The 25,844-nt window shown below is 36.6% G+C and overlaps 3 protein-coding genes across 3 annotated transcripts; 2 read left to right on the top strand and 1 right to left on the bottom strand.

Moving 5' to 3' along the window:
- Positions 1-22: 22 nt before the first annotated feature.
- Positions 23-2,642, bottom strand: LOC112189555 (APO protein 4, mitochondrial). Its single transcript, XM_024328900.2, has 3 exons — positions 2,431-2,642; positions 1,774-2,045; positions 23-1,415 (listed from the first exon to the last, which is right to left on the bottom strand). The coding sequence occupies exons 2-3, from the start codon at positions 2,028-2,030 to the stop codon at positions 626-628; spliced, it is 1,047 nt and encodes a 348-aa protein (XP_024184668.1). The 5' UTR covers positions 2,031-2,045; positions 2,431-2,642; the 3' UTR covers positions 23-625.
- Positions 2,643-4,969: 2,327 nt separating this feature from the next.
- Positions 4,970-7,099, top strand: LOC112188578 (protein translation factor SUI1 homolog 2). Its single transcript, XM_024327721.2, has 5 exons — positions 4,970-5,106; positions 5,439-5,564; positions 5,672-5,877; positions 6,662-6,715; positions 6,816-7,099. Exons 2-5 carry the CDS (start codon positions 5,528-5,530, stop codon positions 6,858-6,860), a joined length of 342 nt encoding a protein of 113 aa, XP_024183489.1. The 5' UTR covers positions 4,970-5,106; positions 5,439-5,527; the 3' UTR covers positions 6,861-7,099.
- Positions 7,100-8,753: 1,654 nt separating this feature from the next.
- On the top strand, positions 8,754-10,015 carry LOC112188109 (MYB-like transcription factor ETC1). The gene is made up of 3 exons (XM_024327154.2): positions 8,754-9,027; positions 9,403-9,490; positions 9,580-10,015. The coding sequence occupies exons 1-3, from the start codon at positions 8,979-8,981 to the stop codon at positions 9,665-9,667; spliced, it is 225 nt and encodes a 74-aa protein (XP_024182922.1). The 5' UTR covers positions 8,754-8,978; the 3' UTR covers positions 9,668-10,015.
- Positions 10,016-25,844: the final 15,829 nt, after the last annotated feature.

The following is a 25,844-nucleotide window of genomic DNA, read 5'->3' as shown; positions in this document are numbered from 1 at the left end:
AGGAAGAGTAGAGTGGAAAAGATGAAAATCAAAATTTGGGACTAGTTATAATTAAAAACCACTAGAACAGTAAAAATTACATCAACTGCAATAAGTATTTCGGTTATTATCATTTTGTATTAACCATCTATAATGGCACCAAAGTACAAGAGGCTTACTTTAATTTCCAGTGTCTAGCCTGCCTCCCTTTCACTCTTGGCTCATTGTTTTCTGGAGCAACTTTCCTACAAAAAACCATCCCTCAGAAAAAGAACGGAACTATAAGTTTCTCAGCTCTTACATGCTCCAAGTGAACGGTGCAATATTCGCCATTTTCACTGAGCTATCTTCATGACTCATGTTTGATTGTTAATAGAATCTTCAATTCTTCGCTCATGTAACTGTGTTAAACACAAGAAGGTGACTGGACCAATCATCAAAGTAATCAAAAACAATATAGATGTGGATCGTATTTCAAACTCCATCCCCATTAATCTGATGGCTACAATCAGTGTGATTAATCAATGTCATATAGAGCTTCTTTGAGGCTTCAACTTCCGATTTTAGATTACTATCCATCTCAGTTATGTAATACTACAGAAGGGAGCTTCTGCTAGTGATTAACTTCCCACAATATCAACTGCATTTAGACATGATCTTTCGGATGGAGTAACCTGTATGGTTCTGTCAGGTTAAATGGCGGAGGGGGTAAACCTTGATTTACAACTGAAGTTAAACCCTCTACTTTCATCATACAACGATACTTTGAAGGCACAATAGCACCTGCCTGTGTGCATAGTTCTACTACTGCTGGAGCATGCCCATAATAGCCCCTTCCTTCATTCAAAAGCACAGGAGGATCTTGACGCCTCCTCCGCCATACAATGTTTGGAGGAACAAGATCATTTACAGATGCTTTTCTCCAAAAGTGGGTTCCTTGCCAACGCTCATACTTAAAAAGTCCACAAAGCCTCGCCTTATGCCCAGATGGCCCAACATGGACTTCTGAACAGTCTTTACACACTTTCGCTGGATAAACCATCAACAATTTCTTCACGCCATTTCTAAGTATTTCCCAGGCCCTCAAAGTTCCATTGGCAACGAGAGTGAGTTCAGCAGGTGACAATGACTCAGCTCCTTCAACAGCAACACAATCACTTTCTGGGTTCCAAGTACCGGAATACAGATTTTCATCATTTGCCCCTGCTTGCCAGCACAGCTCAACAACTGCAGGAACACGGTCATAATCAAACCTTTGGTTATGTTTGATAACACCCTGGAACATGTGCTTCAAGTGAAATGCCTCTACTGGAACAAGTACATCTTTCAAACTACCAGTTATCCACTCGTGAACCCGATTTCTGCCACAACGTTTGAAACCACAACAAGTCTGAATTAAGTGACCTTTATCGCTAATGTGTACTTCTGGACAGAACCTGAAAAGTTTAGAGCTTTTCAATCACCAAATGCTTGAACTTCAGATAATAAAATGAATATAGTCCTGAAAAGCTAACGAGAACACCCAGACATGCCCCTTGTAGGTATTTATTCAACTAAACGACAGCCATTTTCTTGATTCAATGATACAACAGTTCCTAGGACTTGCCACACAACATCGCCATTGAGTATAAAATGCACAGACTTAGTTGATCTTCTTCGATGAAATAAACATGTTACAATGCAATAAAGTAAAAGTTCAATGCCAAGTAGTTCAAAACTTAAAAAGTCATACAGATTCCCATCCCCACACCTCAAGAAAAAAACACCCTTACCCTTGGCAGGTGAGGGACTTACTTGCAGGCCACAACTGGGATCACTTTGAGAAGGGTAGAGACGCCTTGAATAAGAAGCCTCCGGGAATTAAGGACCTCCTCGGCCACTGGTATCATGCTCTGCACCGGATAGTCCTTAGCTCGGTCCTGGATTCTCTTTAGAATCATAGGCCTCAGCTTCTTTAAGTCCACTTTGTCTGAGTTGTAATACCTCGAAAAGCTCAACATCATTTTGCAACTGAAATTCGAACTCTCCCCCAATTTTCTCCTCAGCGCCATATCTTATTGTTATGCCTAGAGTGAATCGAATCCAAAAAAAAAAACCAGAACCAAGCTTAGAACAGCAGTACATAAAGCAACCACATTTATTGCAAAAGTAACCAGCTTTAATCACTTCATAACACTACTTCCACTCATTATCTAATACAATCCACCATGACCCAATTCCATAAAGAATAAAGCTTTTACCAAAATGCACAAAACCCTTCATATTATGAAGCAGCAAAAGAACTGGGGAAGTGTCAATGCTCAACTTTGTGTAAAAACTCAGATCATAGGCTGATAACTCATGTCAATAAAATTAAATCCAGAAGTAAACAGATATAGATGTGACATCAATCAGTAATAACCAAAATAATCAAATCCCAGCATAAAGAAATAACAAGGAGAAAGAAAGCACCTGAATAGCGAAAGCACTCTATGTATAACAGTCGGAAGAACGAAAGCTCAGGAGGAAGAGATGGCCGAGCAGAACGACGGCTTTGGGGGATGAACTAGAACAAATAGTTTATGGTGGACTGACTGAAATACCCTCACTTGTGTGGTTGTTTAGTAATATTTTCGGGTCCAAACCAGTTTGTACGTGTGTGTCCAAATGTGCTCGGAGATTAAGGATCTCCTTGGCCGAATGAAGATATCATCTGAAGAATTCTACGGATAAATGTATGCGATTGAGAGATAGTCTAAACACAGGAGTTTGAATTTTTTTTTTTTTTTTGATATGAACTCTTTATAGCATTAATATGACCCTGAATCATGGGTTAGAATAGTACAAAAAATTACTATGTATACACATTGATAGCGCAGAGTAGTTTATGCTAGCAAAAATACCTCGCCTCATAGGCAATCTATTCTACCTGACTCCAAACACCGAGCACGCAATTGTGGTACGTTGAAACCAAGTACTTCTACAAAGGCTCCTAGAGAAACTTCAACGAGCATAGACAAGACAAACCCGATCGAGCTAAAAATAATCGAGGTTTGTCACCTAACTAACGACTCAAGAACTTAAAAAGCCTAGACCGGGCCGAAGCCCACTAAAACAATCCCTATAGAACAAGGGGTTTATTGACAAATAAAAAACAAGCAAAACTAATTAAAAGTAACATGCCAAAAGCCCAAGAGAGGCCCAGCCCAGACGCAAACCAAAGTCTGGCCCAGCCTTGCTTCGCTGTGCAGCATCATCAGACTCAATGACCATCGCCGCCGTCTCACAGACCGGATCACCATCAGAGCTAGATGAACCTCTACACCATCTCCAGAGGGCTTGCAACAACAATCCTCCCAAAAACCGCACCCTGATCCGCCACCTCTGTGGTACCAAACACAGCCGCTGCCGTCTGGTGACCACCCTACGCCAACACATAGCCGCTGCCGTCTGGTGAGACCATCCCACGCCTCCTAGCGTCGACCCATGAAATCGATCATGACCATACTGCCTCAAGCGTTGCAGTGAGACTAAACCACAGACTGACCACCACCATTGATTCGCCTCCAAGCAAAGCCATCCTAGGCCCGAAGGCAAGCCAAAACACCACCCGTCCGGCAGCAGCTCTATAGCATCAACGCAACCAAGGTCGACATCGACGCTGGGCCGCCGCCGGACGAGCGACACTAGAAGAAGAGGAGAAGACCTGGACGTCTATGGGAGAGAGAGAAAGCTAGGGTTTTCCTTACCAACTATCTATGTAAATTTTTCATGGTACTAGTTTGAATTGAAGTATCTCAAATTTTGAAACTATCACACGAGTATGACACAATTAAAATTATTCACAATACGAGCACAAAAAAACAAATGATGCTACCTCAATTTTAGGCTATATTAAATCTTTAAACAAACTAATACTAATCCTTCACTGAGTATGGCAAACACCATTCAGTGGAATTAATTAATTTTTGAGGGAGAATAAAGTAAAGTAAAATAATATGGTTAGAAATGGGTTAGAAATGTCTTTTCCTTACAATGAATTACCAATCTATAATTTAAAATACTAATTGTTACATACGGAGATACAATATTTAAGAGTTTGAACATATTGTTTTAATAACACGTAAAAAATATTATTTATACTGAATCGTGTATTAAATTTAGATCGTCTTTAGCACAATCAAAGCACAATAAAAGGACAATACTTGGCTAGCCACATATAGTCAGCTATTCCTAACCGTGCATAATGTGTCTCTCCCAAAGCTAAACACATGTCCCTTTTCTCTTAGTGGTATGCCATCTTCATTCTTGTACCAAATCAACGTGTCTCTGACAGAATTTCACTTGATTCATGTTTATTCTAATTCCCCTTTTTTGGATTATGACTGCTCCTCCTCCTCCTCCTCCTCACAATTTTCTAAATTGCAAACTCACCAAGTCACCATTGATTTCAAATTCTTCCTTTCACAAATTTCTAACTAACAAAATCACTAGAGTTTCTTATAACAACACAACATGTGAGTTTGTGTCTTGTTGTATTAAAAACTTGAATGAAACGCAGTTGTGCCCTCTCTCTCTCTCTCTGAAAGAGAAAGAATTTGAGAAAGGAAAAAAAGAGGACATGCATGTATTCGACTGTGGAAGAGACATGTTGCAGTTGGTTAGGAGTGCCTAATTAACCACATAAATATAATCCATACGCTCCAGAAAAACAAATAAAGCATATACTTAAATTGGATTGTTGAAAACTAGCATGATTAACCAAATTAACTCTTTGTGAAACTTACTAAGAAAAAAAGAAGTTAAAACACAAAGTAGACCCCAGATTGGGTTCTCCCTTTATTTTTGGGAATCCCTAATAAGTCTAAAACCGATAAAACGGAAAGAGGCGGTGCGTTTTGGCGCAAAAGGAAAACGACCGCAAAGCTTTTGTAGCTTGAATTCTACGCATTACAATCGCAACCGTCCGCTCACTACACGCGCCTCTCTCAGCCGCGGATATCTGGTTACGATTACAAAAGTAAAAACCGACTTTGTGTGGTTCTCACGACTTTTCGTCTCCTCTATATAAGCCCTTCCATCATTCTCTCTTTTCTTCCAAACCTTTCTGTTCCTCCCCATCCAAATTTACCGCGTCTTCGAATCCAGGTAATTTTTTCTTTACCTTTTTGTCCTTGAATTGATTTATTTGCCTGTATCTAGTTTGATTCTGATATGTTTTGATCATATGAACTATTGGGATCATGAAAAATTGTGGGGTAGTTTTTTTCTATCATATTGATGGCCGTTTTTGGTTTTGATAATGATGCATGATTGATAATAGGGAAGCAGTGATCTTGAACCATAAAGATTGTCTACTTTGGTTAATATATATTGTGGTTGTCTTGTGATCTATACAAGTACCAAATAGTGGCTTTTGTTACCTTGTGCTTTATAGTTATGAATCTGACTGGTTTTTCTTTGTTCCTTGTGTGGTGCAGATTTGATTTTTTCTTTTTTATTTTCAAGAAGAAAAAAATATCAGTTTTTTGTTGGTTACTTGATCATCTACATCCAACAGTCAAGTTTCATGTCTGAACTCGAAACCCAGGTCCCATCTACTTTTGGTGAGGCTCCTTCTCTTCCTTTAGGCTAATACATATATAGATGAAATGGTTTGTTAGAGCACTGTTATGTAATGTGTATCCGGCTGATTTGTGTAATGCGTGTGTAGATCCCTTTGCTGACGCCAATGCTGAGGACTCAGGTGCCGGGACAAAAGAATACGTGCACGTGCGTGTACAGCAGCGTAACGGGAGGAAAAGCCTGACTACTGTGCAAGGATTGAAGAAGGAATACAGCTACAACAAGATACTTAAGGACCTCAAGAAGGAGTTCTGCTGTAATGGTACTGTTGTCCAGGATCCTGAGTTAGGCCAGGTTTGTTCCTCTTCTTTAGTAAATTGCAATTTAAGTTGCATTCTTATTAGGATTGTTCCATATACTGGACTCTTGATTGGTACCATGATCACAAAATGTTAGGATAGGCCAGTTTTGTTTTCCGTAATTAAACATTCTAGATTCAAAGAATTCCAAATGGAATTGTTCTGCTTGATATTATCTTGTTGAAGCTTTGTTACCATTATTACCAAGTAAATATATGAATAGGTCAGATTGTCTAAATTGATATTCGACGTGCATTCTTTTTGTCTGTAAAAGTGGCACCATGTAGAATGGGACAGGTTTGTTCCCTTCCAGGAAATCTAAGATTCAAGATGCATTCTTTGGACTGTTTTCTCTATATACTAAAACCTGGATTAATGATTGCAAAGTAGCAGAGCAGTCTAGATTATTTGTTCCTGTCATTTGGTAAATTGAGATTCAATGTCTAATTATTTTGGGAGAAGTTTTCTTTACATAAATTCTCTTTTGGTACCATCATAGGCGTAGACATGGTGCATTAACTATCTGATAATCTATGTTAGGCAACATCATTACCATTGCTAGTGTGGTTTGTTGAGCATGGTTTATCTACCTCCTTGTGAAATAGAGGAGAATTGCAGCATGTGTAGTGGATTTCTCTTGAGCAGAGATAGATGCACATGTAGTATGAGCTTGTTCTAGATCTAGATATTGCCATTTGGCAATAGCCATGCCAGTATTGAGTGCTTTAGATATAGTCCTCTGAAACAAAGCCTTATATGTGATTGTTTCATGGCTGCAGGTTATACAACTTCAGGGGGACCAAAGAAAGAATGTTTCCTCCTTCCTTGTGCAGGTAATTATTTTGTCCATCTCTCTAATTATGTATCAATTATAGTGTGTTATTATTGGTTCATGTATGTAACTTGGGGCCACCTTCGTGTTCTCTTAAACAGGCTGGCATTGTTAAGAAGGAGAATATTAAGCTCCACGGTTTCTGAATAGCACCAGTACCCGCTACCCTATGTAGCTTACACTTTACACCACCTCAGTGTCCGATTGCTAGCAATATATGATCTGAAATTAAATGTTGCTACAATCTGTTCCTTTATATTTACCTTATAAAGGTCTGGTACAAGGCTTTTGTTTTTCTTCAAGTTTTTTTGTTGATTTTTGTATTATTTGGAAGGATAATGCGCATACATTTATTCAAAGTAATATAATAATTCTACTTTTTATATTTCGAAAGCTCTGCTTGTTGATTTATATTTTTCAGTCGGTGGCATTTTTTGTTTAATGTTTTTTGGTTTCTAGAAAAAAAAATGATGCAAAAACTAAATTTTGGGATGTGACAATGTTTGATGTCCATGTCCATTTCCATGTCCATATCCACATCCACGTCTACGTAAGGAGGCTAATGGTAGCTTTGATAGCTCAGCCGACGTTAGTTATTGGGATAGGACAATCTCTCCCTTAATAATGGTTTATCTTGGACTCTCTGTGAAGATTGTTCCAAAGGACTCATTGTACAGTGTCCATTGAAGAATAATTGCCTGGCCTTATCTAGTGTGTTGAAGTTGAAGGCTGAAGCCTAGTAGTCTATTTAGTCTCTCTTGGCCATTTGCACTACCAACTCCGAAGCAGAGAGTTGGATTATTGCGGTGTACCTCACGTAACGTAACGAATTAATTTAATATTTTTTTAAAGATTCATCTCTTGATCGAAGAGCACCATCTATTTAAAATTTTTGTTCTATACTAATTTATTTTTTCAAGTACGACTTGTGACATAGCTTGAGTTTATTCTCTTGCATCTACAATGATAAACAATTTCGTTTGAACTCACAACCAATGGCCTAGACCTTGTTTCCCCACACTCATCTCCGTCATGATTTCTTCCAAGCTTCCATCTCAATCTTATAGGTGGATCCCAAGCAAGCAGTGTGCTTCAATTTGACTGATAAAGAAAACCCAAAAGGAAATTCTGTAGAACAAGTGGTGGCTTTTTTTAAGCCGCATCCATACAAAATTATACCCTTACTATTATATTATTCCTAACCATGGAAATATGTGTCACATTCTTCCAAGTGGGGAGAGTGAGGGAATTTCTTTCATAAATGTGTTTCTTGTTTTTCCAGTACATAAATGTGTTTCTTATTTTTCCAGTACACAAACGAAGTATATTTTAGGTATAGGCGACAAAGGTAGATAAGAAGCTGAGAGAGAAACAAATGGTTGGAGGAGGGAATTTTCAGTTCTTTAATGCCCGCAGTGGTTCACACCCCCATTGTTTTTGTTTTTTCATTTGGCGCTTCCTTAATTACTGCTAAAACACACCCATGCCAATCCACTTCAGATAATTCACCCCCACCAAACACTCTTCCCCTAGAGAACCGCTTGAGTGTATCTGCATCGTTCTGGAACTTACCTGCAACCTTTGCAAAATACTTCACAAAAACCAGCTCAATTGAAAATCGTTTATCTATACTAATTCCGCTACTTTCATTGTAAATTGTATCTAACTGACATATGTATTATTTATTTTTCATGACCAAAAAAAGACACGTATTATTTAGCTGGATGCGTTGTTCGAATGCTCAAATGACTTTGCTTAATTGATTTTGAAAATTATAAGAATGAAAAAATAACTTAAACTTAAGATGGTTCTGATTATTAAATTACGTTGAAAAACAATAATTGAAGAAGACACAAATCCAACGGTCTGATGACCCAGATTGTGACCACAGCGAGTACAACTGACTGCCCTTACTTTTTTTTTTTGTTCATATAGAGAGGTATGAGTACAAATACTCAAGATATTCCTATCTTCAAAATCCTATGCCAACCAACAGTTAAGTATTCAACTACCTATCAAAGGTGGACTAGGAAGAAATCCACTCTTCAACTACCAGTCTTCTCTTTCTCTTCTTACTCACTCCAGCGCCCATTCTTCCCTCTATCAATGGAGAACATTATCTTATTGACAATCTTCTTCCTATTTATACCACTCACCAACTGCCTTCAGTTTCAAAAACACAGTTCCTGCTCTGCTTTACTATTAAACTTAACAACAACCAGTTGAAATTTGCGGCTTCTATTTGTCTCATATTTTCAACTCCAATGGCTGACTTGGATCACTCTTCTGATGAAAGCTCCGTGGATTCCAGAGGTACCCATTTGAACTTGGAGTCTTTTAATCATTAAAATTCTTGGTTTTTGCCATTTTCTGATAATCTATTGGCTGACTTGGATCAAATCGTTGATTACTTGTCTCTGAATTCTGGAGTTAACCCTTGAAAGTTCCAAATGATTTCAACTATTTGTTCAATTTTTCCACTCTTATGATACTTTGATTGGTAAACCTTTGAAAATCTTTGTTTCTTGGTTTCACTCCACGAAAAAGTTCTCAAATTTTATATTTATAGAATGTTTAGTTTTCTGGGTCGGTTGATTAAGCATGATGTAATCTTTCTTTAATTATTCATTTGGGGATTTCTGTTTTAGTTATACTCACAAATCATGCATGCCTTCTCTCTATTTGCAGCAGAGGATACTAGTCAAGACTCTAAGCTCGACTTTTCAGAAGATGAGGAATTTCTTATCACTAGGATGTTTAACCTGGTTGGGGAGAGGTAGGCTATAGTTTTCAATTTCTTTCTTCTTTTCAGGTCTAATTTTTTCCCACTTTGCCTGAAAGATTTTGTGTTTATTCCTTATATAGGTGGTCTTTGATTGCTGGAAGAATTCCTGGAAGATCAGCAGAGGAGATTGAGAAGTACTGGAATTCAAGATACTCAACAAGTGAATGAGGAACCAAGTCCATGAAATTGGAGTACTCAAGTCTCGGTTAGAGCAAGAAATTTTGGGGATGTTAATGTAACAATGTGTGGTTGTAGTTATATGCATAAAATTTAGTTTTGCCAGTTTCCTTCGCTTAAAATTAAGGACAAGGGATACTGTTGTTTGAGGGTTTTGCTTGCAATCAAATGGGGGCATTCTGCAAGTGATACCTATCTTTGTAAATTAGTCATTGGTATGATGTTTGGGTTGGTTTGAAGCTTTCATTTTTTTTTTTTCACTTCTGTTTTGTGAACATAAATGAACTAGTGGAAGTAAATTTGGTTGCTTCATGTCAAAGTGCAATTCAGTTATTAGAACCCAATCTTGAGCGGAATTTTATCTTCTTCTGATGGTGTCTTCTGCACACCCTATGTATAACAAACCCTATTACAATAGGGAAAATTTTGATAACACTACTCCAAATATATTGATACCTATTGTTTCAAAACTATCACAATGATACTTGACGTTTGTCTATTAGCATATGTCATTAATAACACTGTTGGTCTGTATATCATATATTCATGGGCATTATAGGTATATGGCATATACTGATATCAATAACACCTTTAGTCCTTACGGGGTATTTTTGTCCCTTCATGGCAACCAACCTCTCTCTCTCTCTCTCTCTCTCTCTCTCTCTCTCTCTCTTCTCCCTATCCTGAGCATTTTCATTCTCATTCACTCAAATGAATGCCTCGATTGAAATTCAGTAAGGAATCAAACATTGAATTTCATATTTCTTCTTTACTCTCTTTCATTACCTACAGACCCAAAAAAAGATTCCAAAATTGTGTAATCCTTTAGTTCCATCCATTCAACCCTTGCAAAATCAAACCTAAATAAAAATAGAATTTCAGATCTTCCCTTTGCATTCTCTCTTTTTCTTCCTACTTAGACCAAATAGGGTCTAAATTTGTGCTCTCAAATTTTTTTTTTATATATTTTTTTTCCTGCAAAAGAGGATCAAAGGATTTCACTTCTACCCTCATGGTGACTCGAACCCATGACCTCGATTTTAAGTAGTGGATGCTCTAACCACTTAGCTAACACCATGAGAGTGACTGCTCTCAATTGAATCTCAACGATAAAGAAGTTGAACATTGAATCTCTCAATGATTTTTTGTTGAGACCTGGTTTATGGATATCTCATCTAAATGTTTGTATCATATCATATCATATCTAGTCACTCTCGTTATTGAGCAAATTCTTGACGGCAATCATTGAGTTATCCTCCAATACAGATTTCTTGAATCTCCTTAGAGCAACTCTAATAGACTTTTGTATTGTAGGGAAACTGTTGGAGTTGCTCTTAGAGACATTTGATACTGGGGTTGTGGACTCCAGCAGCTTCCCCATATTATGATTTTCTCTATTTTAGGGAAAAATGAGCTTCTTTTGCTCTAACAGATTCCTTATAATCATCTCCATTTTAGGGATAGTGAGGAAAGAGAAAATGAAGTTCCCTAAATTTACAGCAATCTCTAAAATTTTAAGAATGAATTATGGAGATTTTAGATATTGCTGTAAAATTGAGAATTTGTTAGAGTTGAAGAAGAAAAATAATGGAAATCTTTGACTTTTGTTTCCTTATAATACAAAAATTATAGAGAATCTGTTGGAGTTGATTTTAGCGAACTAGAGAGATGAGGAAGAAAACCAGAAAATGGAGGTGTACCAAGATAGTTATTAAAAAACAAGTGCTTGGACGTTGTAATTAATTTGCTCTGCCTTCTTCAAAACTCAAAAGTGTTGAGTTCCCATAGGGCATGTTAGTAGGGACTGTGATACCCCGCCTAAATTTCTATAAGAGTCCTGGAGTCTTCAAGTTTGGCTTAAGCTATATTATGCCCTAACTCATGTTCGGTGCTGGTAGGACTAATAACTAAAGCCAACAACAACTAACACCACCGACCCGAAAACCTACGACATCATCAACAATTTCTCTCAGAATTCTCAAATCAGAGCCATACCCAATTCAGTGTTATTCGTCAAGGGAATTTGTCGTCAATTCAGTGCCTCGATTTTCGTTTGATATCAAGGTCAGTCAAACATTGTTGAAGGAGATAAGAATGGTGAGAGAATGATCGATGAACTTAAGTGAAGGGTAGAGTGAGAATGAGGCTTCCACCACCCCATGGTGTTTGGTGTCTCTATGGTAGAAGGTGTTGGAGTGTTTTTGGGAATTTAGAGTCTCATTTAATATAGTCCAGGTTGTTGCCAAACATGAGTTGGTTTTTTTTTTTTTTTCACTAGATAAGAATGTCTAATCCTAAGCAATCCCCTGTACCATACACACCCATAGAGTTAGAGACACAATCAGAGATAAGGAAAAGGAGAATGAGGAGAATGAAGACAGAGAATGAACACTTTGGGTTCTGTAGGCTAGCTTTTGAGTTCAGACGAGAGATTTCAAAAAGACGAAATTAACCTTTAGAAAAAGAATAATGACATAAGACTTAGCGATATCATTGGCGGCATGTACCAATAGTGTGTCAGGATAGTAACCTTAGGGGGTGTTTGTTTCACCGGACTATCATACTTCACCTTAATTTCTATGAGAGTCCTGGACTCCTCAAGCTTGGATTATGCTATATTATCCCCTAACCCATGTTTGGTCAATCAGGACTAAAACTAAAGCCAACACCATTGACCTGAAGACCAGGGAAGCACCAAACGACATCCGATTGGAACTCTGCCATCAGGCCACCTCCGGCAGGCGCATCGATTGGGTTTGATCCATCTCGTCATCGCCGACGTTCCTCTAGCCTCGGCTGGTCTAGTTGCTGGGTGTGGAGAAGGAATCGAGCCTCGAAAATCTTGGGTTCTCTTGTAGTTTCTGTACAATTTTTGGCGGCTCTAGCAATGTTTTGAGGTGCAAGAGTTATGAAAGTCGATCTGTTCTTCGTGTTCAACATGCTAGTATACATGGTTTTTGAATTCGATAACATTTTGGAAGATTTGATTTCTGGGTATTCAGCCACTGTGGCTACAACCTTCTGTGACGGAGGTTCCGGGTTCAATTGGGGCTAGAAAATGAGGTGTGCTTGTGTTTAATCTCATAATTGGTGAAAGTTGTTGAGAAGGAGAGCATAACAAGAATTTTCAGTAGAAGGTGAGCATGAGAGCTTCCATAATCCCATGATTTTTGGGATCTCTATGGTAGAAGGTGTGAGAGAGAATTTGAGACTTTAGAGTCTCATTTAAAAGAGTCCTAGTTTGTGCCAAACATGGGATTAGTGTAACCCAAGCTGATAAGCATGTCCAATCTCATCCAATCCCATGTAATAAACACCACCTTAGGTACCAATGTGATAGTTTTAGAAGTAGTGGGCTATATTTGAAGTACTGTTTATTGAATTTTTCCCATTACAATATTATTATTATAATATACAATGAAATGAGTTCATTATATTATAATAACCCATTTCATTATATTAAATGGGGAATGTAAGGCAAAAATAATGCACTTAGAAGGCCAAAAGTCGCTAAGTGACAATCTTGGACAGAAGACATCCATTTATTTTTTCCAAAGGCCATTCTGCAGAATCTGCGCCATATCAGCTTTGTGTCCTACTTATTGTTTGAATTTTTATGCTATCTTCCAAGCCTACTAATCATGGCAACAAGAAAAGAAAAATCGAGTATCATATATATACCATATCACGTATAAGCTTTTTGCTCATTCCTTTCTCCGTATATGAATGCATGCAATAGTTGAAGTTTCAATGTCAAGTAGTATCTCAAAATCAATGAATTTTAACTGGTATTGTTCATTTGTAATCGGAAAAACTGGTATAGTTCACTACATGATGGCAATCAAAAGTAGCTGTAAGCTTCCCAAGAGCCATGTTCAATCTAAAGTTACAGAAGACTTGGAAACTAATTTTCTATATCCTTTTCTGTACTGTCAGAAAAGATAAGGGAGCCAACTCATTTTTCCAAAAAGTGGAGTTTTCACATGTAAAGTTAGGAATAATATCCTCTGTTCAAATATTTATAGACGAATTGAAAGCTAAAAACATCCAACATAATCATGATCTAAGGTCAAAAGGCACCCTTATGAAAGAAGCATAAAGTGATCGAACAGCACTAGATATTTTGTGCTATACTTCAGTCATCAAACGCATCATGGCAAATATATATACTTCTTGTTCTATTCATAATCATATGAAGCATATCATACTGCAGCATGTAAATGATTTCCCATGAGTGAGACCGTTAGTTAAGATCAGTGAGACCGTTTGTTCAGTTCCTCTGCATCATCACAATCACAAGGAACCGCATGCAAAACGATCGTAAACAATGCAATCAAGAACTCATAAAAAGACGACAAGGAGAGTCTAAGGCATATACATGCGTTTATATACACAGAGTGCGTAGGTACAAGTCACTACTACAAAAACTGCATCACACAACGGTGGAAATCTGTTGTGTGATGTGGACCATGTCTGTCGTCTATCTCGATGTTGTGTGATGAGAACACTCACACAACGGTGTTTCACCGTTGTGTGAATATCATAGACACAACGCACTGCTTATAACCGTTGCACCAATTCTGCGCATGTCAATGCCAGAAATTGAATGCGGCGCATTTTCGATGGTGATCAGACAACAGAAGTAAGTACACGCTGTTGTTGGTTAACTTCTCACACAACAGAAAAATAACACTCAGACAACAGAAGTAAGTACATACTGTTGTTGGTTAATTTATCATACAACAGAAAAATATTGCGACTGTTGTTGGTTGTTCCTTCACACAACAGGTATCATAAAGTAACTGTTGTATGTGTGAGGCTCAGTGTTGAATTCTTCACAAGTCATACAACATCTTATTTCTATACCGTTATGTGAGTTAAGATTGGACAACTGATATCTATTCTTTCTGTTGTGCGAATACTAATGAGACAACAAAATTTTATAAGAACCGTTGTGTGATTAAAAGTGATTTGTTGTGTGATTAACGACATATGCATATTCATACAACGTAATATAATTCACTGTTGTTTGATCATCATCAGTTCTTTACCAGAAATATTTGCACAAAAATAATGCTTAATATAAGATTTAGGCATTGAAATATTCTAATTCAACCATCTAATGTACCAAATGAGCTAGCATTTGTCAATCATATATACATTCTTGTATCCATACCGTACAAAAGGCATTCTAGCTAGTTTAATGGCTACTGCATTCTAGCTAATTACATTGAAAGATAGCAAAAGTTGATACAATCAAATGTGATTGAGAGAAATTTTGCCACTAAAGTTCTCTCATACTTGCATAGTGTAGTGCCAAGACAGCAGCACCTAATGTGTCGGGTGGAGCATCCAGTAGCTTGTCCTCCAGTTTTAACTTCTTTTTCAGAATGATCTCTTTGAGCATACTTGACTTGAGCTGCTCTAACTTTTACACTCAAGTCTCAACCTGCAGAAAGAAAGTGAATACTATTAATTAGCTCATAGAGAATAGAGAACTCTAATTTTTGGTTCAGCTCATCATTAAGTTCCAAACCCAGCAGATAGTATAGTTTAGTAACATCAATAACGTATTCATGATCAACTAAATCCAGCAAGAAAGCTCATCATTAAGTTCCAAACCTAGCAGATACTTGGTATAGTTTAGTAACATCAATAACGTATTCACGATCGACTAAATCCAGCAAGAAAGCTCAGTACTTCACACTAATCATGAACAAATTAGACATTCCCAATCCAAACTAATGAGGAAAGAACCCAACTTTGGTTCAGCTCAGTCATTATACTAAAATTCATTCTACCTAAACAAGTTCTAAACTTGGCTGAAACCAAGTATAGTTTCGTAACATCATTACCAAAGATCAACTAATTCCAAAACAAAGCTTAAAGCTTTAAGACATGCCCATTTCAAAGCTCATTAATACTAATAAAAACCCAATTAAAACCTTTGCAGCTTATTTGCAAATGAGCATCAAAACCCAACATATATAGTAACCATAATAAAGGATACCATAGTCAACAAAACGAAGAACATAATCTAATACAAGAAAACATTCATGCTATACTATCATTATAAACATTATAACCTAGTATATTCAAAATTTATGGTTATTTTTCTGCTATACTATCAGCCAGTATGAACCCAAGTATTAGGCCAGCTGCTTGGTAAGAGCTGGATTTGCATTGTTCACCCAATTAAAATACCCAAAGCAGAATAGCAAAGCTAGGATCAAACTACAATAACTAATTCATGATGTAGTATAAGCTGATTACAAGAAAGGTTCAGTGAACTACTACCTTTCTGAAAGCCTCTTATGGTCTTGAGTAGCATCATTCACGTCAGGTATCTCCCCATTCACCCTGAGAGTGTGCTGCAAAGAAGGTGAACCAATGAGTACATATACATCCAGTTTATGCAGAGAAAGCTTTATACTTTTTCCTTTTTTGGCAACAAGGTCAATGAAGATTACTAAATCATGCATTACACACTGAGGAAGCACGAAATCAAGGAAGTAACAGATACACCTATAATGTAGCAAGTGAATGGTGTGCCCAATCATAACATATACACCCATCAACTGTGTACGCAAGAAGTAGATAATACTCATTTACAATGGAAAAAGAACAATTAGAATTTACAAACTAATATCACAACCACCCCCCCACACCTGCACAGATTCATATGCCTTCTGACTTAATAGGTACCACCTCCTGCTCCCCTCCCTCTTGAGACTTAAAGCAACACCAATGATCGGGGAAAGGGCAGAGGGGTACTTCATGGATGACCATCATGTTACATGTACCAATTTCTTGTGCAATGACAGACTTGGAGCATTTCACTACAATTTAGTTTGATTAAATTAAAGAATAAACGTGCATATGGTTTACTCAGCGTAAAACCAAACCAAAAACAGTTTCTGGAACCATCCTAGTGTCCTACTCTTTTCTCCATCTAAAGCACATATAAACTATTTCCCTCCCATGCGTACACTCCAGTATATACACATACGCAAGGCACATTAAGGTGCCACACTTCTGTTATCGCTTGATCAGGAAAGACGAAACATTATCGACCAACATACAGGAATCAAATCTAAGTGGGAGAGTCTTTTCCCCAGCTTGCCATCATTTTTCTGTTTTTCCTCTTCTGCCAAAACAATTGCAATGGTCAGGTAATCCTTGGTATCATGAGAGCTGCTATTCAAACTCGAGCTTGAGCTCACATTTGCATTGCTATAGCTTCCATTCATACTACCCAACTAAAAAAACAGCTCACACATCCCTGCAAAACATGTCGATATTAGATTGACCCAAAAATTCACCCAACTAAATTCAACATAAAACACCCAACCAAAGCCAAAAATGGAACAAGCAAAAAAACTACCCAAAAAGCCAGGACCCCCAAAACTTTCACAGCAACTTATGGACTAATGACTAGAGATCAATTCTTCCTCCAATTACGGTAAGAAATGAAATGAAAAAGTTTGCTCCTTTCATCATATCCTTATAAGAACAAATCTTACCCGAGTTGAATTAGTCTACAAAACTAGAAATACAATATGAAGGTCACAAAAAGTAGACTAATTCATACAAACGCAGCTTCTCTGAATTAGTCAACAAGTATACTAATTCTGATTACATTCTCAGATTAATTCAAAACAAGCAACATACATAGAAATGAATTAAAGACTAATTCAAGACGAATAAGAACCTGAAACTCAGTTTAGCTGATGGGATATTAGTAAAATTACTAAAGATGAAATCTTTAATACAATTCCTTTCCCCCCATTTCAATCTTGGTGTGTACCTCTCAGCTCAGCTTTTAGGAGATTGTGGTTGCTTTCTTGAGCTGCAATATCCCAATCCACGGCAGCAAATCACAGATAAAAAATAGTAGGAAATATATGGTGGAATAATAAACTGCTGTAAATTTTGATGGTGGAATAATAAACTGATGTAAACTGATGAAATATATTGATAATGTCTTTAGCAAGCAATAATAAACTGATGTAAATTGGGTTAAATACGTTGTTGCTTATGGTGGATTATGTGTGTGTCTATGTTTGTTTGTTGTGGGCAGAGGGGTGGAGGTATTCACTTACTTAATCCTCATGCTTCTACATTTCAAAGAACTGAAATTGTCTGAAGCATAAACTGAAACTGTGATAAGTGAGTCATTGTTTTTATTATAAAATAAGCTTCTTATAACTTCGTCGAGACTGACATTCAGAAAGCATATCCTCTGATTGGTTTCTGCATATCTAACAACAAAAGTTCTACATATTCATATTCCCATTCATGAACTTCTCGAAGTAAAAACTTATTTCAGTAAATCCATACAACATTGAAAATCCAAATAGAACAGCTACTACCTCGGCTAAACGCTGCACAAACACCAGACTGCGCAAGTGCGAACACAATGTCATGTGCTGCCACAATTTCAATAATTTTCGACCTCTTTCGCAGAAAAGGCAGAACCATGGCACAATGTCCTGTCGGATCATGGGTATCATATTCCTCCTGTGCATTCAAACATCAGCAGAACTTAATCTTAAACAGACTAACAACAATACCAATCAAAAGCTTGTCACCAATATATCAAACAGAACAAAGCATAGGTAGGCCATATCTATCAGAGTTTACAGCAATTTTTGAGAAAACTGGAAATTAAGTGCATTAAGAATTTCATCAAAGATTGTTAAAAGAAACGAATACAAGTTCTAACTTCAATATCCAAACTTACAACTTCCTACTGCAACCTAGCATCTGAGCCTTATTATACAACATTCTTCCCAAGTAATCAAGTATTGGTATTAAAATCACGAAATGAGTTCTAAACGTAGATCTTAAAGTAGAGCCTATAACAAGTTCATAACACTAAGAATTTAAAGCTACTCAGCACAGGAACAAAGGCCCATGTCCAGATTAAACACAAACAATTAACTTCAACATTAGGCCTAGTTCTGATTAATTAACAGTAAAACCCCATCATTTATTTCTGAATTAAATCCAAACAAGCACAAAACCCAGAGCCTCTTCATAAAACCCCAACCACCAAACTAATCACCCAAACCATCAAAAGCCCCAAACTTTCACTTCCATTAAAATCAAAGCAACTATTTTTACGTTACCTGGAGACGAATATTCCGAAACCACCATGAATAACATTACTTTGTTTCCAGAGACACCAACGGAGGAAGAAGAAGAAGAAGAAGAAGGCAGTTAATTTGGGAGAGATGAAGAAGCTGAATTTCTTCATCTTCAACCCAATACTTCAGAAGAAATAAACCGAGATACAGAGAAGTTATCACTTACTTTTCAGGCATGTTTGGAATGCCGTGTTCTGAATATTCGCAGAGATAACATAAAAACTTAGATGTGAGTTGAACATCGCTTTTAGCCCTCGTCTGTCCATCACTAGCAGTAAAACTACACAACCAAATTACAATGAATCAGATTCTACTTTTCTTAGGGTTTAGGCTCCATAGAACAATCTACTAGTATTCTAATCCAAAAATGATTGATGCGATTCAAACTATTCAGATAAATAGCAAAATCCAAAACTCAAATCCATAGAAAATCAAGCACCAAATCGAATCATACAGAGAAGAGAGAGAGAGAGAGAGAGAAAGAGACCAGACCGACGGAGGAGACGAGGGCGCAGGCGGCGCAGAGAGTATAGAAGATGTCGTCCTGCCATTGAGTCGACTCGTTGATGTCGTCCCACCAGCTCACGCCTTCGGTGGCGGGGCACCAAATCACCAAGAGGTTAGCAGCAGCACAGCGCGTTCTCCTCCGCCGTCTCCGACAGCTTCGTCTTCTGCATCTCTTTAATTATAGAGGAGAGAAAAAATGGATCTAGGGCACTCTTATCTCCTCCATCGCTGAAGAGGATTTGGATTTCAGGGGAATAGAAGCAAGGAGATCGAGAGACTGTGATGGTGAGAGGGGTTTCGTTTTTTTTTGGGGGGGGGGTGTGTGGAAGAGAGACACAGGGGACTAATAGCTCGAGAGGGGGTTTTGTTGAGGGGGGAGAGAGGAATTTCATGACTGAGAGAGCTCCAGAAAGGTTAGGTTTCATTTTGTTTCATTTTTCTTTCGGACACGATGTGGCTAGGGCCGGGCAGGAGGTACAATTAAACTTCAATAAATTCTAAAGTCGCTCACACAACAGAAGCCTAACAAACTGTTGTAAGAGTGCAGTATATAAAATCAAAATGTCAAAACATGGAGGGAAATATGCCGCATACCGCACTTTGGCTCAAAATGTTGCCACTATGTTCCCACTTCACACAACAGAAAAGTATAACTTCTGTTGTCTGATTTCTACAGCTTCCACTAGGTTTACCTTGTGGAAGACATTCAAGCAAGCTTCCTCAAAATTTGGCATCCAACTTTCAATCACACAACTGAAATCTCAAGTACCGTTGTACTAAGCAGACCAAATTTCAGATTTCATGAGGCAACCAAAACTCGAGCGTGGAGGGAAATCTGCCGCTAAATTTTTAAGACTCAGACAACGGACAATACTTAATTGTGTTGTGCAATGTAGTTCTGAGAAAAAAGTTATCATTTTGTTGACATTCACACAACAGATCATCACCAATACCGTTGTGCAATAGAGTTTACTCAAAGACACAACAGACGATTTCTGTTCCGTTGTGTGATTCGTGTTGTGTGATTAGATTTTTGTAGTAGTGAGTTTTGATTAACTTGGTGTGTTGGCATTCCATACAAAACTGGAAAATATCTTTGAGGTTTAACTTTCTTTATTTAAAGATATTTTTCTATTTATGAAATTGTGTATTTGATTCCCTAGGGTTTTTAGGATTTTGTGGATATCTTGGAATAAAAGCTCTTTCCTAATAGAAGTCTAATTAGGGTTGTTTATGGTTTGTTTGAGTGGTTGCCGCTGGTTGAATATATATTGCAGGAATATACTCGGCAAACGGGCACTTCATATACGCAAGAATTTTTGGTTTGAGTCTTGCATGTTTGTTTGAGTTTGTGTCTTCACAAAGAGCCAAAACACTTGGTCCATGTATAAGTGTTTGTGATCATAATTTCATATGCATAATACTCTCTCTCGAGATCAGTAGGGAGACTGTGAAGAAAGAAGAACAAGATTTGAAGATCGTTCAAGTGAAGGAGTTCTAGAAGGAAGACAAACTTTGTATTAGATTTTGTGTGAATCTTATAGCCGAGATAGTGCTATTCAAAGTTTGTAAAAGAATATATCCTTTTCAATATGATGATCTTTATTTTAGGTTCTCAAGAGTAAGAGCCCCGTAGTGTTTTTAATCTCATACTTGAGGTTTTCACTGCGTAACCAAAATCTAGTGTTTAGTTTGTTATTTTGGTTTCTGCTGCCCAGTAAGGATTGATCAGTGCACTGCAATCCCCGTTTTCCAGAAAATCATATTCTGTCCTTGTATTTTCAGAGTGTCAACGCTTATTAAATGTGTGTGTGTAGGGTCATTCTCTGCTAAGAAGGTCCTTAGATATTGATTTTTTTGATATACCCACTTTTCGCTAGCATATTCACATCTCAATCGTTCAGTTTTTAAGTATATATGAGTATATCATCTTTACAAATTTTCAGCCAAATTGATAATCATTAAGGCATTCAAAACTGCGATTTACAATTATGAACACGAACAGTTCAGGTTAGACAGATTTGGTTCGTTCATTGATTTAATCTAGTTCGACACCTTAACTATCGTCGATTTAGCTGAGAATTTGCATAACTGATCTATACATTAGAAATGCGATCGAAAAGTGGGTCTATTAAGGAAATCCTTAGATATTAATATCTAAGGACCTCCTTAGTAGAGAAGGACTATACACACGCGCGCATATAAGACTACTGGGTTTTGGGATCAAACTTTGTATGACTATAATTATATACACACATATATAAGACTAGTGGATTTTGGGATCAAACTTTGTATGATATGTAGACTAGCGATCTCTTATCAAATAGTTGGAAAGATCCATGTTTGGTCATAATTTCATCGAAAAACTACATAAAACATTGTCACATGACAAAAATATATTTATAAATCCAACAAATAAATGGTAAGCCTCTTTGAATAGTGAATACATGTCACAAATTTAGATATCAGCGCATAAACCACCTTAATTTCTAACGTTGCATTTGATCTATCAACCGGTAACTCTCTAAAAGCAATACTTATCGATACTTCTTCGTGTTGGTATGTATATACCTCTCAGGCACAAATACCAGAAGCACAAGCCTCATCTAGCCACAAAAGAACAACAAAGACACTCCCAGACAGGGGTTGCGATACCCCTTAGGGCGGTATTGGGAACCCGAACGTCCCACATTGGAAGCAAGGGAGCAACATTTTCTCAAATCCTCTATAAATAGGCCATCTCCAACACCCTAAAGAGGTAACTGTTTACTGTCACTTTCCATTATTTTTATCTTATAACGATACTGACTTAAGCATCGGAGCATTGAAGACTGGCACACCCGGTCTTCCCTCTGACCTTTGTTTGTTTTAAAGATAAACGAGATTGGGAGCGATAGTAGCACGACATCCCGTGATTCTGCTGGACTAGACCATACCCATCTATTCAACAAAACCACTTAATTTTCTGAAGTGTTAACAATTTATGAGGTATTTAAATCAAGGTCCAATTTGTTACATCAATTTTCATTGTAGTCTGGCCACTTTTTTATTTTTAATTGCAGTCCAACCACTTTTTCGTTGTCCATTTTTCCCTTCAAGATAAATAAAGGAAACTAATCAAAATCTCATAATTTGGGGACTTCATTTTTCAATTTAAATGTTCAAATTTTGAATTTCAAATTCCTAAAAGCTACTCAAGGTAATTATAATAAATAATATGGCATTTAAATCTATGTAAACATATCATGTACCTACATGAATGGTTAATAAATTCTTAAATAATGTAGTGTATCTATATCAGAGCCAAAAAAGAAAAAAGAAAACAAACTAAATAGCGTTATTGACACAACAATACCTAGAGATATAGCAATAGACTAGTCCATGATCGAGTTCTAATATTATGCCTATTTAATAGGTAGAGAAAAAGAAATCAACACTACTCTACCTTTGTAATAGATATGAAAAGTGAAAATTTTTATGCACAAGGTAATAAAAAAAGACTAAGGTAGTTTAAACATGGTTCCTAATAAAAAGGTAGGAAAAAGAAGAAGAAGACGAATCATTGCAGCTTGCCTTTCCCCTTAAGAAATTACCTTTGTACTATGTAAGTATATTGGGTTATTACCATTCAACACATGACTTTCCCAAAGTCACTAGGAGATCAGAGGTTGCAAAGGTTTAGGAGATATTTCTCCTGATTTTCCAGTGGCTCAAAGCAATAGAAGAAATTTGAAGAATTGGATCACCAAGAGGAAATCAAGGAGAATCACTATCACTGATCTTGGATTAAAGGTGGGATTCATTTCATATCATTTTACATGATTTAAATTGATTTGCATATCGGATAGATTGATCTGATATGCTTATCCTCATTAAAAAGTTTTCGACTTGCATATCAGATGGAGATCGGATATGCAAAAAAAAGAAGGAAGATTTAATTTCAGTTTTAAAACCTTTACATACATATCTTATTCTGTGGTGCTAAAAGAGATTTGATTAAGGGGGAGTCTTGCTCCTCTATAAAAGGTTTTGAAATTGCATTTTACATGTAGAGTTTTTTGATTAAAAAGTGTTTCGTTTGTGTGAGATATAGCTCTTGCAAACTGTTTTGAAAAACTCTCATTGTTTATGGTATTTGATATTGCTCACTACACTCACTGCATGCATATCATTCAAGATCAGTGAGGCATTTGTTTCACAAGAAGATCCAGAATTTCAGTTCTTGATAACTACAATAGGCTGTGTCATTCTTGTGTAGAATAAGGTCTTCAAATTATAAACAAGTTAGCTGTGATGCTTGTAAAGTGGTTGGGTTGAACACCACAACTTGTGTGTTGTAAGAACTTGATTTCATAGTGGATTTTTCTTGTGTGTGGGTTACATAAAACGTCTCACAGTGATGTTTCCTCAATGGTGAGGTTTCACTACGTTAGCAATACTTGTGTTGATTTTTCATAATCATCTATTTTATTCCATTTTGTGTTTTCAAAGGTATCAAAATTGCAAACATATCTATGCACAAGGTAATTAAAAAAGAGCAACTTAGTTTTTGACATTGGTCCTAATCTAAAGGTACGGAAAAAAAGAACCATAGCAACTTGTCTTTCCCTTAAGATATGAAAAATGTATCTCCCTTTGTAGAATCCCTTTCCTTTGTACGATTTATCATAAGGTGCAAAGGTAGAGATACAATCTAGAATATTACCTCTTTAGATGGATCAAAACTTTCTTATGAATACTCATCTAGAATACCTATTTGATTGTATAATGAAGTTGAACAACATGACAATTCTGTAGTACAAGTGTAGAAATAAGAAGAAAGTGATCAGAATAAATGAGATGAAAAGAGACAAGATATAGGGTGTAGAAAAATGATGGTAAGGTATGATCATTTCATATAAGTCATAATTTGTTTTAAAGACGATGCATCAATTAAGGGTTTTATTGTGCTGATGACACATTATAATTGATATAGTTTATGAATATCAAATTGATTGAAAAACAACATTAACTCTCAATTTATTGATGCATAAATTATTGATTGTTTTGAGTAATATTGTTATGGGTAAATTTAGTATGTGAAAAACTAGAAGCTGACTCATCATGCTAATATAGGAAAGTAAGCTGATACGGATGCTTAGTCACTAGACCGCAATTAAAAAAACTTTTCGTCCGGATTACAATCAAAACAGGTCATGGTTTTTGGACTTATAACTAATTAACTCTTTCATTTACACAATGATATTAGTATTATGACACATTTACGTACTTGGAATGGAAATAATCATGAATCGGAGACAATTGAAATGGGAAAAGAAAGGAATCGGTATTGATTCCGGAGGAATTGATTCCTAAACCCATCTCCCCCCTTCGGAATCAAATTCCTGAATATTCAGGAATCGATTCCTTATAAAGAGGTGGGACCTACACGTATTCCGATTCCTTTATGTGTTAGTAAACGCAAGAATACTTTTACCCAAAATCATTTCAATTCCTTTATGTGTTAGTAAACGCAGGAATAAATTTACCCCGTAATCATTCCCTCCCATTCCAAGTAAGTAAACATGCCCTTAGAGCATTCTCTCGCTTCACCGTTAAGACTTTTTTCCTGTATATTTGAAAATTCGTAAACACAAAACATCTGATTAGTCTGTATGCAAGAATATAGGAACTAAAATATAGTAGAATGTACTTAATTTTGTGATTATGAATAAAATAATTAAACTATTGAATATTATATAAAGGGTGGTGCTATTCACATACAATTTTTCTCTATTCACACACCCCCTCTATTTTTCTATTACTTTAATTCAATTTTTTATATATAAATTATCCTAACTACCCTCCCTTATAATTATGTTTCTTTATCCTTTTTCTTTCCTCTATTTGATAAGTCAATCATCCCCAAATCCTAAACCCTTATTTTCCCGCAGATATAGAAGACTTCAAAACTTTTTTCGATTTTTTTTTTCCATCAAAAACTTCTTTCATAGTCATTCTATATCTCTAATGTGATGCTTTGAAGTTCAATCATGGCAGAACAAGAAACTTTAGACCCATCTTTGGAGAAAATTTTACATCTGATTGCAAGAGACATGGAAGAAAAATATGAGTTCAGTGATCATTCGCCCCTTTGAATCCATCATTCTTAATAAGATTCTAACTGAAATTATTTGGTGTATTTGAATCCATTGAACAACTATAGAACTTGACAACAGCCTAATAATGATGGCCTTATAATGATAGACATGATTTGTTCTACTATATTATGCTAGTAGAACATAATATTGTCCCCACACGAAGATTGCAACTCATTGCATTCAATATTATGTAGAGCATTTCCAAATTATGTGTACATTATCGGCTGCAGTGTGGAAGTTTGTGGCTGAAGTGGATAAAACGCTGATTTTATATATATATATATATATATATATATTATTTTTTATTTGAGGATGATGCACTTGAGAATCATAAACATACAAGCATTGAGTTTGGTGCTTTGCAAAGTATGA

Source organism: Rosa chinensis, chromosome 2, assembly GCF_002994745.2.
Source record: "Rosa chinensis cultivar Old Blush chromosome 2, RchiOBHm-V2, whole genome shotgun sequence".
In the NCBI taxonomy this organism is placed as follows: Eukaryota; Viridiplantae; Streptophyta; class Magnoliopsida; order Rosales; family Rosaceae; genus Rosa; species Rosa chinensis.
The sequence above is the reverse complement of the archived record's forward strand: the minus strand, read 5'-3'. Positions and strand labels throughout refer to the sequence as shown.

Excerpts from the sequence above, each read along its gene's own strand:
- LOC112189555 (XM_024328900.2), bottom strand. The coding sequence starts at position 2,030 with ATGGCGCTGAGGAGAAAATTGGGGGAGAGTTCGAATTTCAGTTGCAAA. Across the intron at positions 1,416-1,773 it reads ATCCCAGTTGTGGCCTGCAA|GTTCTGTCCAGAAGTACACA; the intron begins GTAAGTCCCTCA and ends TAAACTTTTCAG.
- LOC112188109 (XM_024327154.2), top strand. The coding sequence starts at position 8,979 with ATGGCTGACTTGGATCACTCTTCTGATGAAAGCTCCGTGGATTCCAGA. Across the intron at positions 9,028-9,402 it reads AAGCTCCGTGGATTCCAGAG|CAGAGGATACTAGTCAAGAC; the intron begins GTACCCATTTGA and ends CTCTATTTGCAG. Across the intron at positions 9,491-9,579 it reads TTTAACCTGGTTGGGGAGAG|GTGGTCTTTGATTGCTGGAA; the intron begins GTAGGCTATAGT and ends TTCCTTATATAG.
- LOC112188578 (XM_024327721.2), top strand. The coding sequence starts at position 5,528 with ATGTCTGAACTCGAAACCCAGGTCCCATCTACTTTTG. Across the intron at positions 5,878-6,661 it reads AGGATCCTGAGTTAGGCCAG|GTTATACAACTTCAGGGGGA; the intron begins GTTTGTTCCTCT and ends TCATGGCTGCAG. Across the intron at positions 6,716-6,815 it reads TTTCCTCCTTCCTTGTGCAG|GCTGGCATTGTTAAGAAGGA; the intron begins GTAATTATTTTG and ends TCTCTTAAACAG.